At 38.0% G+C, this 14,294-nt stretch overlaps 1 protein-coding gene across 2 annotated transcripts in view; it reads right to left on the bottom strand.

Annotated features, from left to right (window-relative positions):
- UNC13C (unc-13 homolog C) overlaps window positions 1–14,294 on the bottom strand; it is a 632,546-nt gene that overhangs the window by 108,105 nt on the left and 510,147 nt on the right. For both annotated transcript variants that reach the window (XM_062204781.1, XM_062204780.1), the window contains 3 exons: window positions 12,563–12,686; window positions 7,416–7,472; window positions 1,901–1,981 (listed from right to left, as the gene is read on the bottom strand). In XM_062204781.1, the coding sequence (XP_062060765.1) occupies window positions 1,901–1,981; window positions 7,416–7,472; window positions 12,563–12,686 (262 nt within the window). The remainder of the gene's footprint in view (window positions 1–1,900; window positions 1,982–7,415; window positions 7,473–12,562; window positions 12,687–14,294) is intronic.

The following is a 14,294-nucleotide window of genomic DNA, read 5'->3' as shown; positions in this document are numbered from 1 at the left end:
TGTTTGAGATTGGGGAGAATCAGACCTGCAGATGGTCGTCACTGGCGCTTGGGATGAGAACCAGGCCTGTCTCTACACTGGATGGCTTTCATCATTTCCACAGAACACGTTTCTTTTTCTCTCAATTGACCTAATAAAACCTATAGGTAACTGAATTCAGATTCTAATAATTTTAGGTTTTTTTTCCTAATTCAGATTAACTATCGAGCTCTCATTTTTCTACCATTCCATTCTTACACAAAACTATTAATACTCCTACAATTCCAAAGGTTAGTCATTTCTTACTCAAATTAAAATAACTTATTTTGATATTTTTCCTGAGCTTGCTTTTCATGATTTCTATTTTTTCTCAAACATATTTTGCAAAACTTTCTACATACTGAGAAAATATTCTTGCTGCATTCTTTTTTTTTTTTTAAACAGGCAGAGTGGATAGTGAGAGAGAGAGACAGAGAGAAAGGTCTTCCTTTTTGCCGTTGGTTCACCCTCCAATGGCTGCTGCGGCCGGCTCATTGCGCTGATCCGAAGCCAGGAGCCAGGTACTTCTCCTGGTCTCCCATGCAGGTGCAGGGCCCAAGGACTTGGGCCATCCTCCATTGCCTTCCCAGTCTTGCTGCATTCTTAAGACACTGTACTTCTGTTATCTCATTGTTCGAACCCACACTCTGCTGGTGCCACCAGGTGCCACAGAATCTCACAACATTCACTTCAGAGTTTTCAACACTGAAGCATCAAAAAGTGACTTCATATTAAGTGATGAAAGTACAAAACAGGAGTCACGTGCTAACAGCCTTAGGAAGGTCTGCATTACTTACTGAGATAGAGCTCTGATTTAATGAGTACTATTGTAATGTGTGTGCCAGTGGTACAGTTCCATGCTCTGCAATGGCACTTGACAGATAACAGTCCTTTGCTATACTGTTCATATACCCTGGATAATAGATGCTTCCCACAGTAAAGAGGAGAAATACTGAACAGTTTAAATTTAGAACATAAATTCATTGATTCATTTTCAAATTCTTTAATAAACTTTCACATATAAATATAATACTACTCTACATTCTGGATCTGCACATATTAAGCCTATATTTTAATAAATTTTGGTCAGCCATTGGCTATGAAAAATGGGGCACATATCATAATGTATTTTAATTCAATAAAAATTAAAATTAAATTATTGTATCTTCTAAGACAGAGGAAAAGATTCATGCTTTAAAATTAATATCGGCCGGTGCCATGGCTCAACAGGCTAATCCTCCGCCTAGTGGCGCCAGCACACCTGGTTCTAGTCCCAGTCGGGGCGCCAGATTCTGTCCTGGTTGCCCCACTTCCAGGCCAGCTCTCTGCTATGGCCCGGGAAGCCAGTGGAGGATGGCCCAAGTGCTTGGGCCTTGCACCCCATGGGAGACCAGGAGAAGCACCTGGCTCCTGCCTTTGGATCAGCACGGTGCGCCGGCTGCAGCGCGCCGGCCGCTGCGGCCATTGGAGGGTGAACCAACGGCAAAAGGAAGACCTTTCTCTCTGTCTCTCTCTCTCACTGTCCACTCTGCCTGTCAAAAAAAAATTAATATCAACAAACAGAAAACAGAAAAGAAAATTTATTAACCCAAATTCCTCTTGAAGCATCTCTTTAACTGAGTTTTCCTTTGAAACTGTTTATAACAACATAGGTTTCATACGCATCTTTTAAAGAAAGATGAAGGAAGTGTAAGAACAGTGTAATATAGATGTAATAAGGAGATAGATAAAGGCTAATTTTGTCATGCTCTAGGGTCCTCTCTATTCAACTATCTGTAGTCTCCTGGATGACAAGGCTGTACAGATATGCATCAGGGGTATGCAGCTCTCGAGGTCCACGGGGCATTCTTTGGGTACAGAACCAGGGGATCCTCAGTCTTACCTTGATCGTAGCCAGGACCACCTCCATTATAGCACACTGTCTTGGTGTCAGGCCCTTGGCATCTTCTCGAATCATGTGCTCCTGGAAAACAGGTTAACAACTGCGTATAAAACAACCAGTTCAAAGCTGTTAAGAGTGATATACTACTATATCTTTAATGACCTGAGATTATTTTAAAATTTAGTTTATGTGAGTGAAATTGACATATTTTCATTTGATGACTGTTTATAGTTCTTCCCTTATATTTCCGCCGATCTATGGTGTTTTTACTTTTTATTTATTGAATTCTTTATTTGGTGGCACATTAAGCCTTTGGCTATCATGTATATTAAATATCTGAAGAAAATAGCTATCTCTTTTTAAACAACTACTTTCAAACAAAACCTGTATAGTTCCCATATGCAAACATTCCCTACTTGAACTATGCTCATCTGAGTGCATTTTAGGTGATCATCTTGTCATATATTAATAAGCATCAATTTTGCCAATAGAAGAAATACTTTTAAAGTGGTATGTTGATAGAGATATGGCTTTATTATCAGCTGCAAGTGAATGTTAGAAAAAAGGGCGAAATCCAGAAAATGTGTGCCTAGGCTTCTTCACCTAATTCCTGGGTTTGTGATCTGTCACCCTGAGGAATGTCAATCATGGAAGGGATTTAGGGGAGATTTTAGCCTTTCTCACTATCTACTGATAAAGCCTATGTAAAATATAAGGTTTATTATGGCAGGCATTTGATGTAGTGGTTAAGTCTTCTGTTTGGGACACTGCATCCCACATTGGAGTACCAGGTCCACTCTCCAAACCAGCTGCTTGCTAATGCACTCCCTGATTGTGGGGTGAGGTATGGGGGGCCCAGGTAATGAGTGAGTCAAGTGGCTGGGTTCCTGTCACCCATGTGGGATACTCAGATTGAGTTCCTGGCTCCTGACTGCAGCATGGTCCAGTGCTGACTGATGCAGGACTTTGAGGAATGAACCAATGGATGTGAGAGCTCTGTTAGACCCTCTGTCTCCCTCTTTCTCTCCTTTTTAAATAAATAAAACAAAACAAAATGATTATAACATCCCTCCCTTTTTTCATTTTCTTAGGTACCCTTAATGTTTACTCATTACTGAGAAAAGCTTCAAAGAATGAACTGAATTTGGTTTGGAGATTTAAAATATTTTATAATAATTTTTAAAATATTTTGCCATGATTTAAAAACTGATTTTATTATCTTACAATGAATTTTCCCTATTGTTTTCTGTGTTCTGTCTCCAGTCATCCAAAGCTTAATTAGAGAAATGGTGGTAGAAAGAGGAAATAATAAAGGAAATAGAAATCTGTGTAAGAGAAAGAAATTTAAAATTCCTGACCGCCCAAACTGACACAATATTCCTAGGGCTGCCACTGTCCTACTCAACAATACTCAACACATGTTTGCAGTTCTGATTATGTTCCAGTACTTCTCTGGGTGACTGAGAATACTGCTCAATACAATGAAGACTTTTGTTTTCCTGGAGCTTAAATTCTAACTTACGTAGGTGCCTTTGTGTGAAGTAGAAGAAAAGTCCCATGTGAGTAGACACAGCTCTAAGAATGCATAGCTTAACTGATGTATTGCTGCCTTTGGTCAGCAGTAAAAGTGTCTCCTTTTCTATGACAGTGCAGCTCCAAGTCAGCACACAGGGCTAAGTGCAGCAGCGGTTCAGTATCAGCTGCTCCTTGCTCCCTTAGCTGTGCACTTGTTTACTGCGCACATCATGTCATCGCATCCAGTGGTTTGTCCTTATTCTATTTTATCACATTTCAAATGTTGCTATTTAGCAGATAACATACATAGTCTCTGTGTTTCACTAACTTCAGTTTTTGTTTTTTTTTATAATTGTCACCTGCTAGGTAGTTAATAGGTTTTTTTGACATTGAAATGTACTTTCTTCAGCATTTCTTAGTGTTCAATATGTGTGAATACAATCATCATCATTGAATATTATTGAAAATACTGTTTAATCTTTCCTGGGTCCATATACACATATATACATCTTACTTCATCTTTTTTTTTTATATAGGGGTTTCAATTTAAACATATGTGTTCATTTAGTACTTTTAGAATATTTAATACCCATTGAAACCAAAAATAATAGGAAATTGTAACAGATTATGCAAAGAAATACTATGGGACAAGTAACTCTAAATATGCTAAATAAATCTCCCAGGATTTGTCATTCTTGTCTAGTTTTACAATGTGGTCTCATTTTTAAAGCAAATACTAATGAATAATATATGTTGATGCTACAAGAAAACATAATTTTTACTAGAAATAATTTTCTAAACTGTAGCTCATTCAAATAAATGGTTTTTAAAAATATATATTTATTTTCTTTATTTGAAAAGTAGAATTGCAGAGAGAGAGAAAAGAGGAAGAGGAGGAAGGGGAAGGAGAGCCAGAGGGAGAGGGAGGAAGAGGGATTCTCCATCCACTGATTCACTCCCCCAAATAGCTGCAATGCCTGGAGCTGGGCCAGGCCAAAGCCATGAGCCTAGAATTCCATCTGGGTCACTCACATGGTTGCAGGGCTACAAGTACTCAAGTCATCTTCCACTGCTTTCCCAGGCATATTAGCAAGGAGCTGGAGCAGAAGTTGTGTGGCCAAGACTTAAAGCAGCACTCTGATATGGGATGCTGGCAATGCAGATGTTGGTTTAACTGACTGTGCCACAATGCCAGCACCAAATAAAGGGATTTCTGAAAGTGGCTGGCAAAGAGTTAATGACCAAGTAAATGATTTTGCTGAAATAATACACTAATGTGTTTAAATCAATTATTTTTGATATTATGTCATTATATCATGAAGATTTATGAATATTTTAGCTATGTCAAATAAATCTGATCCCTTTAAATAGTAATAAGTTGGACATGCATAATATGCATACAGAATGAAGTACCAGTAAGAAGTAATATCAAAAATGTCAAATTATTGAACACTTGTTTAATGAATTAATATTAAATTATATCAAATGCAAAACAAAATGGTGGCTTCCCACATTGTTCTGATTTTCTTGGCCTTGGGTTAAGTAAGGTAGTTATATGTTAATATTAATATGTAATAGTTCTGAAATAATCCATCAGTATGATTATTTCCAACAACACCTTTCTACCAGATCAAATCTTCTTTCAAACATATAAAAATTTAAAGGCAAAATTCTTAAAATACAAAGAGAAGTGACATGCTAGTAAAATAAGATAAAATAGCCTTGTAAAATTTGAAATTCTTCACAGTAGCTGGAGTTTAAATTTTTTGCATAAGGTTGTAGAGGATTTATTGATCTGTCACCCAAACAATAATAATTAAGTGATCTAATAATTTAAAAATGTAAGAAATCAAGTGCCAATTATAAAAATGTGATTTGGATCTTATTATTTTCTCACGAGCTACTGATAGCAAGTTTCCAATTCTTATTCATTCAGATTATTTCAGTGTTGATGCAACAACCCTGTTAGGTTACTTCATTCATTGTTTGCTCTGGGGTTATTATAAGTAACAGAGGATTCACTGATACAAAAACAAAACAAAACAACAACAACAAAAAAAACAACAACCTGGGACTATCAAGGTTGTTGCTGAAGTGTCTGGTTTCACCGTGACTCTAATTGTCCAGCCAGCATGCATATCACCATCTGGGGAACTAGTTTCTGTTTGCTTCTCTTCCTAAGATTTAGGCAGAGCTGACTGGATCCCTGCTCTGGGGTGAACCTGTGAGTTAAGTCAGTTGTTATAATACTCCCTCAGAGCCAATGATGAGAAAGTAGACTCAGAAGGCATGAAGTTCAAAAGATATAGGAGTAGAGGCAGCCATCTTCTTGCTGTTGTGGCAATACATCAAACAAGGAAAACAGCACCCAGCTCTGGGTGGTGAGTGCCTGGGTCTTATAATATTACTCTAATATTACACTAATCACACAGTAATAGAAACTAAGTTAAGCCTGAACTATAAAATTTCATGTACTAATCAATTTCCTGTTGGCTCCTGTTAGTTTGGTTTCCTATAACTTGAAACTGAAACAGTTTTAGTTGCAATAACATTTAACTAAGGAAACAGAAGCCTGGGAGATGGAGTACATTTCATATGACACAGATGCTAGACACGTGGCTAGTGCCATTTCTTTTGTAATGAGGCCCGTGCTGTTTCCCCTTCATGGGTTTATATAAGGAACTTCAGTACTGTATACATTCATCATTCAGTGTAGGGTACAGAAATCCCAGGGAGTCAACCAAAGGGGTAAATGAAGAGAGAGCAATCCAAGACACAAGGGAATACTTTGTCAGAAATATCTACCTGCCCCCTTCCTTCAGCTGCACTAAACACCTGTAAGAAACAATTTTAGCTGATGATTATGTCTGCTAGATGGATTATTGGTTTTACATTTTTTTCTAAGGAAGTACATAACATAGATGAGAAAACAAGATAATGAAACTTTAAGGCACATGTTTTACCACAGTCAATAATTATGCAAATTTATGATACTTTTCCTGTGTTCTACACACAAAACCATACCAGTGATACTTAACTATGGGCTTCAGCTGGGTAAGAAATGAAGATAGCTCCATGTTTCCATGGAAGATGGCAAACTCTTGGATGTTACCATATGCATTACGTCATTTATTTCCACAACTACTCTATGAACCCAATGTTCAAACTTTCTGCATTTTACAAAAGCTACTTCTGAAAATGGGAGCAGTTAAATACTTCAGCCCATGTCACACAGAGGAAGCAGTTGAGGAGGAAACTGGAATGAAGGTCCTGTGCATCTGGAATCCATCCTCTAACTGCTTTCCAGGAGACAGAGCTGGTATGAAAAGAACATGTATTTGAGCAGTCAAGTTCCTGTCCGAGAAGGACAGAGACTGAGGCTCCCTAGAGAGCTCCAACATTGGATGACTCCAAAGTGAAAATGAAGGGCAGTGGTTTTTACTCAGCCAATCTCACCTACAGTTGGCAAGTTCAGGATCTGTTTTGATGAATTTCATGTTCTTGTCTTTAAAACTTCTCTAGAGTTCACTGGACTTCTATGTGGTCTATTATCTGCTTTTATTCATACAAAGCAAGTTTAATATCTTATGAGCCCTCATCTTCTCCATAAGCTTGATGTTATAACGCCAAAAATCTGACAGCAGATTTTGATACTGCTGAAACATATGTGGACTTCAAAAAGTTTGTAGGGAAAGGAATTAAAGGATAAGTTTATTTAGGTGTAAAAAATTTAAATGCATGAATAGGGGTATTAAAAAGTTAACAGAAAATGCATTTTATAAAAAATATTATACATGGATTTCAAAAGTTTTTATGCTAAAATAAACTTATTTTTTTAATTCTGCTTTTATTTCCCACAAACTTTCTGAAGTCCCCCTATGTATCTTCTTAATCCTGCCACATACATATCATCATTACTAAGAGGAAAATGCTTTCTAGCAGAGCTATAGTTAGTGAATTATTTTTTAAGGACAACCCATAACTTCATTATGCTTATTACCTTCAGTTTGGATAACTGTCCAAGATCTTTGGCTGCGATGAAAATCATCTGGGGTCCCTAAAACATGGAGAGAAAGAGAGAAGACTTACTGTTAAGATCTGTAATATTAATCACAGTGGAAATGTTTTAAAAAAAACTTTTTTATTTCCATTATTATTACCTTTGTGGCTTTTATGCCAGACACCTTTGTCTATTTTTAAAAGTTCATTTACTTATTTTCATTTATTTGAAAGGGTGACAGAGTGAGAGAGTGAAAGAGAACAAAAGAGAGAATGATCTTCTGTCTACTTGTTCACTCTCCAAATGCCCACAACAACTGGGACTGGACCAGGCTGAAGCCATAGGCCAGGAGCATGAACAAGGTTTCCCACAGGGTTGGCAGGGACTCGAGCACTTACACCATCATCTGCTGCCTGGGTGAAAAGTAGCAGATAGCTGGGCTGGAAGTGGAGGTGGGACTCGCTCTCAGGTCCCCTATAAGGAATGCAAGTATCCCAAGCAGTGCTTAATCTGCTATACCACAACACCTGTCCCATTAGTTGTTCTGTATTAAATTGTAATGATTTCAAGGATATGTAGCACTGCTGGCAGTGTAACAGTCCTAGTAAGTATTGAAAGTCTTGAGTTTGGATTACTTAAAGGTTTGCTGCTATTGTAGCCAGTTTAATATAGCATATAAATTAAATCAGCATTTTAAACTTTTATTTATTTTTAGCAGAAGCAATTCCCCCACTATCATCTGCTTCACAAAATAATCCTATAGAAATTTTAATATACAGGACTGAAGAAGGTGGAGGTGCTTCTCCTGAAATGCTGTCCAGACTATTCCTGTCCACCTATCCCTGCCCTTAGTTAAAGGCTTTCTCTGGAACAGGGGAAAAGAATTTGAAAACCACTGGAATAAACCATCCAATGCACGGTGAGGACTAGCCTAGAGCATGTCTGTGGCATATGTGCATGGAAAACTCCTGAATTTGGCCCTTTAGAAGCTGGGAATACTCTAGTAGTAGGGGAAATCAGCTAGTATACGTTTACAGTCTCATGCTTTTTTATTGCAGTGTGTATGTTCATTGGGAAACCTAAGACCACAAGTAACATTAGAACAGCAGCCATGGCTACTTTTGCTCGTATTTTATTCTTAATATCCAGAACTATGTTTAGTAAAAGGTCAAATAATATTTATTCAAAAAATGAATAACAACATAATGAGTAACAATATATAAATAATACAAGTCATACTTGAAGACATCAATGCTGGAAAAATTCAGGGGATTATAATCCTTTCTACAGATGACCTTATTTAGAAAATGTAATGTCATATATATATATATATATGAGTTATATATATATACTCATATATATATATATATATATATATATATAGTATAGATCTCGTGAATCAGATCCTCCATGCAGATGATATTGTATTTACCAAGAGAGCGGGCAATCAGAGTGTTATCTGTCAAAGCAATTCGCTTCTTATTGATTTTGCCATAGCCATGTTTGTAAATTAGTTCATTTACTGACTTCAAATTTGGGTACCCCCATGCAATATACGGCTCCACAATCCTCAGCATGTTAATCGAGGCCTTGTTGAGCTTAACAAAGGTGCCATTGAAGATCTGGCGAAGGCGAAGAAGCTGCAGCACTTTTCGGACTTTGGGGCTCACACCATTGATATAACTCATATATATATATACTCATATATATGTATATATATGCAGTTAAGTCCATATATATGCATATATATATATGTGTCAGGTTCATATATATATACATACATGTATATATATGAGTGTGTGTATATATATATATATATATATATATATATATATATATATATATAAGTTTCCAGAACAGGAGGAGAGTGGTCTGCTGGGTGTGAGACCTAGGCAAGGTATCTCTCCAGAGAGGGATCCTATGTGCAGGTGCTCTCCATGTGTTTGTTTGTTTTTGAAAAAGCCCATGTTAGCCAAGGTGAGAGCGCCTCCATTTATGCTGAGTTATTCTTTTTAAGTTATTCTGAATTATTATTTTTTTGTTGCTGTTGACAGGCAGAGTGGACAGTGAGAAAGAGAGACAGAGAGAAAGGTCTTCCTTTTTCCGTTGGTTCAACCCCCAATGGCCGCTGCGGCCTGAGCACCACGCTGATCCCAAGCCAGGAGCCAGGTGCTTATCCTGGTCTCCCATGTGAGTACAGGGCCCAAGCACTTGGGCCATCCTCCACTGCACTCCCGGGCCACAGCAGAGAGCTGGACTGGAAGAGGAGCAACCAGGACAGAATCCGGCGACCCAATCAAGACTAGAACCCGAGGTGCCGGCGCCACAGGCAGGGGATTAGCCTATTGAGCCACAGCACCAGCCTGAATTATTCTCTTTTAAGGATTTACTTAGTTGAAAGGTAGAATGAAGGCAAGAGTGGGAGAAATGAGAGAGATAGAGAGAGAGAGAGAGAGAGAGGGATTGGAGATCTTCCACCCACTGGTTCTTGCCCCAAATGGCAGTTAGGAGCCAGTGTGAAGCCAAGGAGCCAGGAAAGGCTGCTCAGGAGGAGCACGTGGCTGAGAACCTCAAAGCCTTCCTCAGGATGGAGACCCAGCTCCACACGAAGGGTGGAGGCGGAGCCAGCCAGGCAGCGACACCCTCTCCGGGACAGACTGGCATGTCCAACAGGAATTGGAGAAGTTACAGATGACTGCCTAAGAATAAATAGACTCTGTGTGTTGCTACAAAAAAAAAAAAAAAAAAAAAAAAAAAAAAAAAAAAGCCAGAAAACCCATCCTGACTGCCCATTTGAGTGGCAGGTGCCTAAGTACTTGGACCATCTTCTGCTGCCTGCCCAGGCACATTAGCACAAGCCAGTTTGGAAGCAGAATAGCTGGAAGTGAACTGTCACTACAAGATGGGATGCCTGCATTGCAGGTGGTGGCTTTACCCAGTGCAAAACTACACCGGCCCTGTTTAATATTATCCTTTGAAAATCTTATATTAAACAAAATTATTCACTGAAAATAATAGGGCTTAAGGGAAAAATAGCAGTGGGCACTACAATCCAAGCCCCTGTAATTTTATTACCTAGGAACTAACAAAAACAGTAATTACTGCTCTAAGAAATTGCTTGGACAATATTAGGGAGCTCAGCAAAGCTGATGGCTGTTTCAAGAAATGTTAGAAATGTTGAGCAGACAGACAACAATAAAACAAGAGAGTACAACGGCAGGCAGTGGAGTTTCCAGAACAGGAGGAGGGTGGTCTGCCAGATGTGAGACGTAGGCAAGGTATCTCTCCCCAGAGAGGGATCCTATGTGCAGGTGCTCTCCAGGTGTGCATTTGCTTTTGAAAAAGCCTATGTTAGCCAAGGTGAGATCGCCTCCATTTATGCTGAGTTACAGCTCTTCCGTCACATTCCAGAGCCCCTTAGCCAAGGAAACTTCATATAAACTAACTCAACTTGCAGATTATACTGACTTCATTCTGCCTGTGATCAAATACATGAGTGCTAACTAGTGTTATAGAAATGTATTATGTATGGTAGCAGAATAAAGGGTGTGTGTGTGTGTGTGTGTGTCTGTGTCTGAAGATTCAAATATTTTAAGGAAATGATTATTATGAAAAGGATCATGCCAGTATTTAATTTTGTACCAAAATAATTATCTCATAATTCCATTTTCCAAGTACTTTTTGAAGTACTCTTGGATATATGATTTGGCCACCTGCACATGTAGGTTATAAGTAATTAAATGACACATTTGTGGCATTAAGCAAAATTCAAAGTAGTTTATATTTGATCACTCACTGTCTGGCTGTAAGTCAATGAAACTATCTGCATCTTTGAAAATCTTGGAATGTTTTATAAGAACATATTTTCTATAGATATAAATTCATGGGATAAATATGGAACAAGTGTACACGATTAACAGTATCAATATGTATTTTAGCTTAGTTTATGACTCATTATTTATACCAATGTATCTTCCTCAATCACAGAAAAAATTAATTCCTCCTTAATGGGTGCTTGTTAGTGTGATTTTTTTCCTTTATTGCTTTAGGATATCTGAACTGAGGTACCTGGCACTGTGTATGCACTTCACTGTTGTCTAACTTTGCTGCCAACTGATCTTTCGGGTTCTCTTTCTGTTTTACTATTTGTGCTACAATCATATTCTTCAAATCCACTACAAGGTGTCTCCTCTATTAACCTCTATGTGGGGAGGTAATAGATAAAAGGAAAATGGAAAGGTGAAAAACATTCCATAGGGCAGTCTGGAAACCATGTCCTTGAACTATAAATTTAGAAAAGAAACACAGTGGGTTTGTTCTAGTCTGAATGTTTTCCCTTGTGTGTTCACAGTAAACTTTTTTTCTTAGAAAAGTGCACATTATTTTTAATTTCTTTTTCCTATGTTTTTTCCAGGAACTGTTTGATATACCATAGGGAATAACATTCATACAATAGCATTTCAGTATATTAACTGAGTTTCAGTGTTTTGCTTATGATGCTATTTTCACATTAATTTTTTGTACTAGAGAAATGGGGTATTTCATGCTCACTAACACACAGAAAGAGTGACAAACAGATCTCAAATTTAAAACAGCGAAATCTTCGGCTTCTCAATTTCAGAAAGGAAGTAAACTCTAAAAATGGAGTCGACGAACTCTTAAGCAGACAATGATATTTTGAGTGCTTGGACTAGTAAGAGCTACTTTTTATGGCTGTAGTAGAAAGAGGAATTCAAGGAGGAAATAAATATGTGACAACAAATAGAGCAAGTGGACTACACGAGACCCTGGTGGTGTCCTGAGTGAGAAGTCATAGAAATGGCTGGTGTGTCTGATGTGGCTCACAGTAAAATCAATAGAGTATTTTATATGCAGACGAGATAACCTGATAAATTGAACATGGATAGTGTTTTTGAAGAGATGAAATTTTGAATTCCGGCCCACTGGGAAGTTTGATTGCTACTGCCACTATTTAAAATAGATTTGGATACAACTTGATCAATCATTGTTTAAGAAAAAAAGCTGTTTACCAGATAGCTTTTCCTAAAATAGATTTATTAAATTTTTGATTGGGATCAAAACCACTCATTTAAATAAAAATTAATTAGATGGGTTCCTGAAAGTAAAACTAGAATTTGAATACTTACTGTTTGATCTGTCAGGGGAGGAAGAACAATTTGTTTTTCTATTTTGTTAAGAACTAGCTTCCACAGCTCTTTCAAAACTCGCTTTAGCACTGTCTTCTCACAGATTTTTGCTGAGAGACTTAATCTGCAACAAAATAAAACATATACTTTTAAGTCTCCTATCAGTGTATTAAGTAAATTTATTAATCAGAAATCATATTAAATATTGAGATTCAGATATCTGAATAGGCTTATATAATTTTCAAATGCTGAATTCAATTTACCAAACAAAATAAATAATAACCAAAAATCTATTTCACCATACTACACATGAGATAACAAACTGATAGGAAAAAAAATCAGTATTTCTTTTGGAGTGTTTCCTAAGTTGACAGGTTTCAGAAAGTAAAAACATCTTTGAAAGTGTACATAGTCAATATTCATTAAAGATAAAGAATCCTCCTTTATTTGTAACTAGACCTACATTAGGCCAAAAGCAATTTTTGAGATCAGTCATGAGGGTATGGCATGAAAGCTAAGAAAGTGATGATACAGACAATATTTTCTGCCCACTTGATGGAAGCGGAGGGCTAACCATTCACCATGGTAGAATTGAAGTTCCCAAAGTCTCTCACTTTCACCCTCACCTGACTGTGTATCTGGCCCATGTCCATAGTCTAGGCCAAACACCAAGGAATTACACTTTTATTACAAATGGGTGAACAACATAACCATATGTGGTTCAAATATGCTTAGACTTCCACTCAAGAACCACAATGAACCAACTCTGATAGTCCTATGTTATGCTGCATAGATGTGTCTCCCAGTGATGTCATCATGTCCCATTAGCTAGCATTTGTAGAACAGTTTATAAAACTTCTTTAGAAACATCTTCTGCATAGATGAGTAGTTCTCAGATATCATTATAACTATTTTCGAAATAGAAAGTTGGCCCAGAAGTCTTAGGGTACTTGCCCAAGGAAGGGAAGCAAGTAAACAAGATTCAAAATTGGGCCCTCTTCTTCAAATCCTGCATGTCTTCCAATGTTATCTCACTACCTATGATGAACATGCTTGTGTATGAGGGGCCAGCAAATACGGAGGCCCAGGGCTGCCCACACATCCACTAAGGAGATCAGAATAAGACTCCTGAATCTTTAAGACTCCTTTCCTGAGAGTGCATTAAGCATGGTTCATGGGCAACCTGAGCCCTGTTTTTCAGGGCATCCTCATCAACTCCACTCAGCTCTTCTAAATACTCTGTATGCTTTTGGACTCAGAAGTTAGACCCAGGTGATAGTTCTGATAGACAGAATTGCTTGTTTTCAATAATTAAATACATATACAAATGATATCAATAGTTAATATTAGGGGCCAGCTCAATGGCATAGCAGGTAAAGCTGCCACCTGCAGTGCTGGCATCCCACATGGGTGTTGGTGGAGTCCTGGCTGCTCCACTCCTGATCCAGCTCTCTGCTGTGGCCTGGGAAAGCAGTAGAAGATCGCCCAAGTCCTTGGGCCCTTGCACCACGTGAGAAACCCAGAGGAAGCTCCTGGCTCCTGGCTTCGGATTGGTGCAGCTCCGGCTGTTGTGGCCAACTGGGGAGTGAAGCAGCGGATGGAAGACCTCTTTCTACCTCTCTTTCTCTCTCTGTGTAAATCTGAATTTCAAATAAATAAATAAATCTTTAAAAAAAGTAATCTATTGTATAAAAGTACACAAAACCACCTTCTCTGGGCGAAAGCCCTGGCA

This window comes from Lepus europaeus, chromosome 11, assembly GCF_033115175.1.
Source record: "Lepus europaeus isolate LE1 chromosome 11, mLepTim1.pri, whole genome shotgun sequence".
Taxonomy (NCBI): Eukaryota; Metazoa; Chordata; class Mammalia; order Lagomorpha; family Leporidae; genus Lepus; species Lepus europaeus.
Note: the sequence above shows the minus strand (reverse complement) of the source record. Positions and strands in the feature narration are given on the sequence as shown.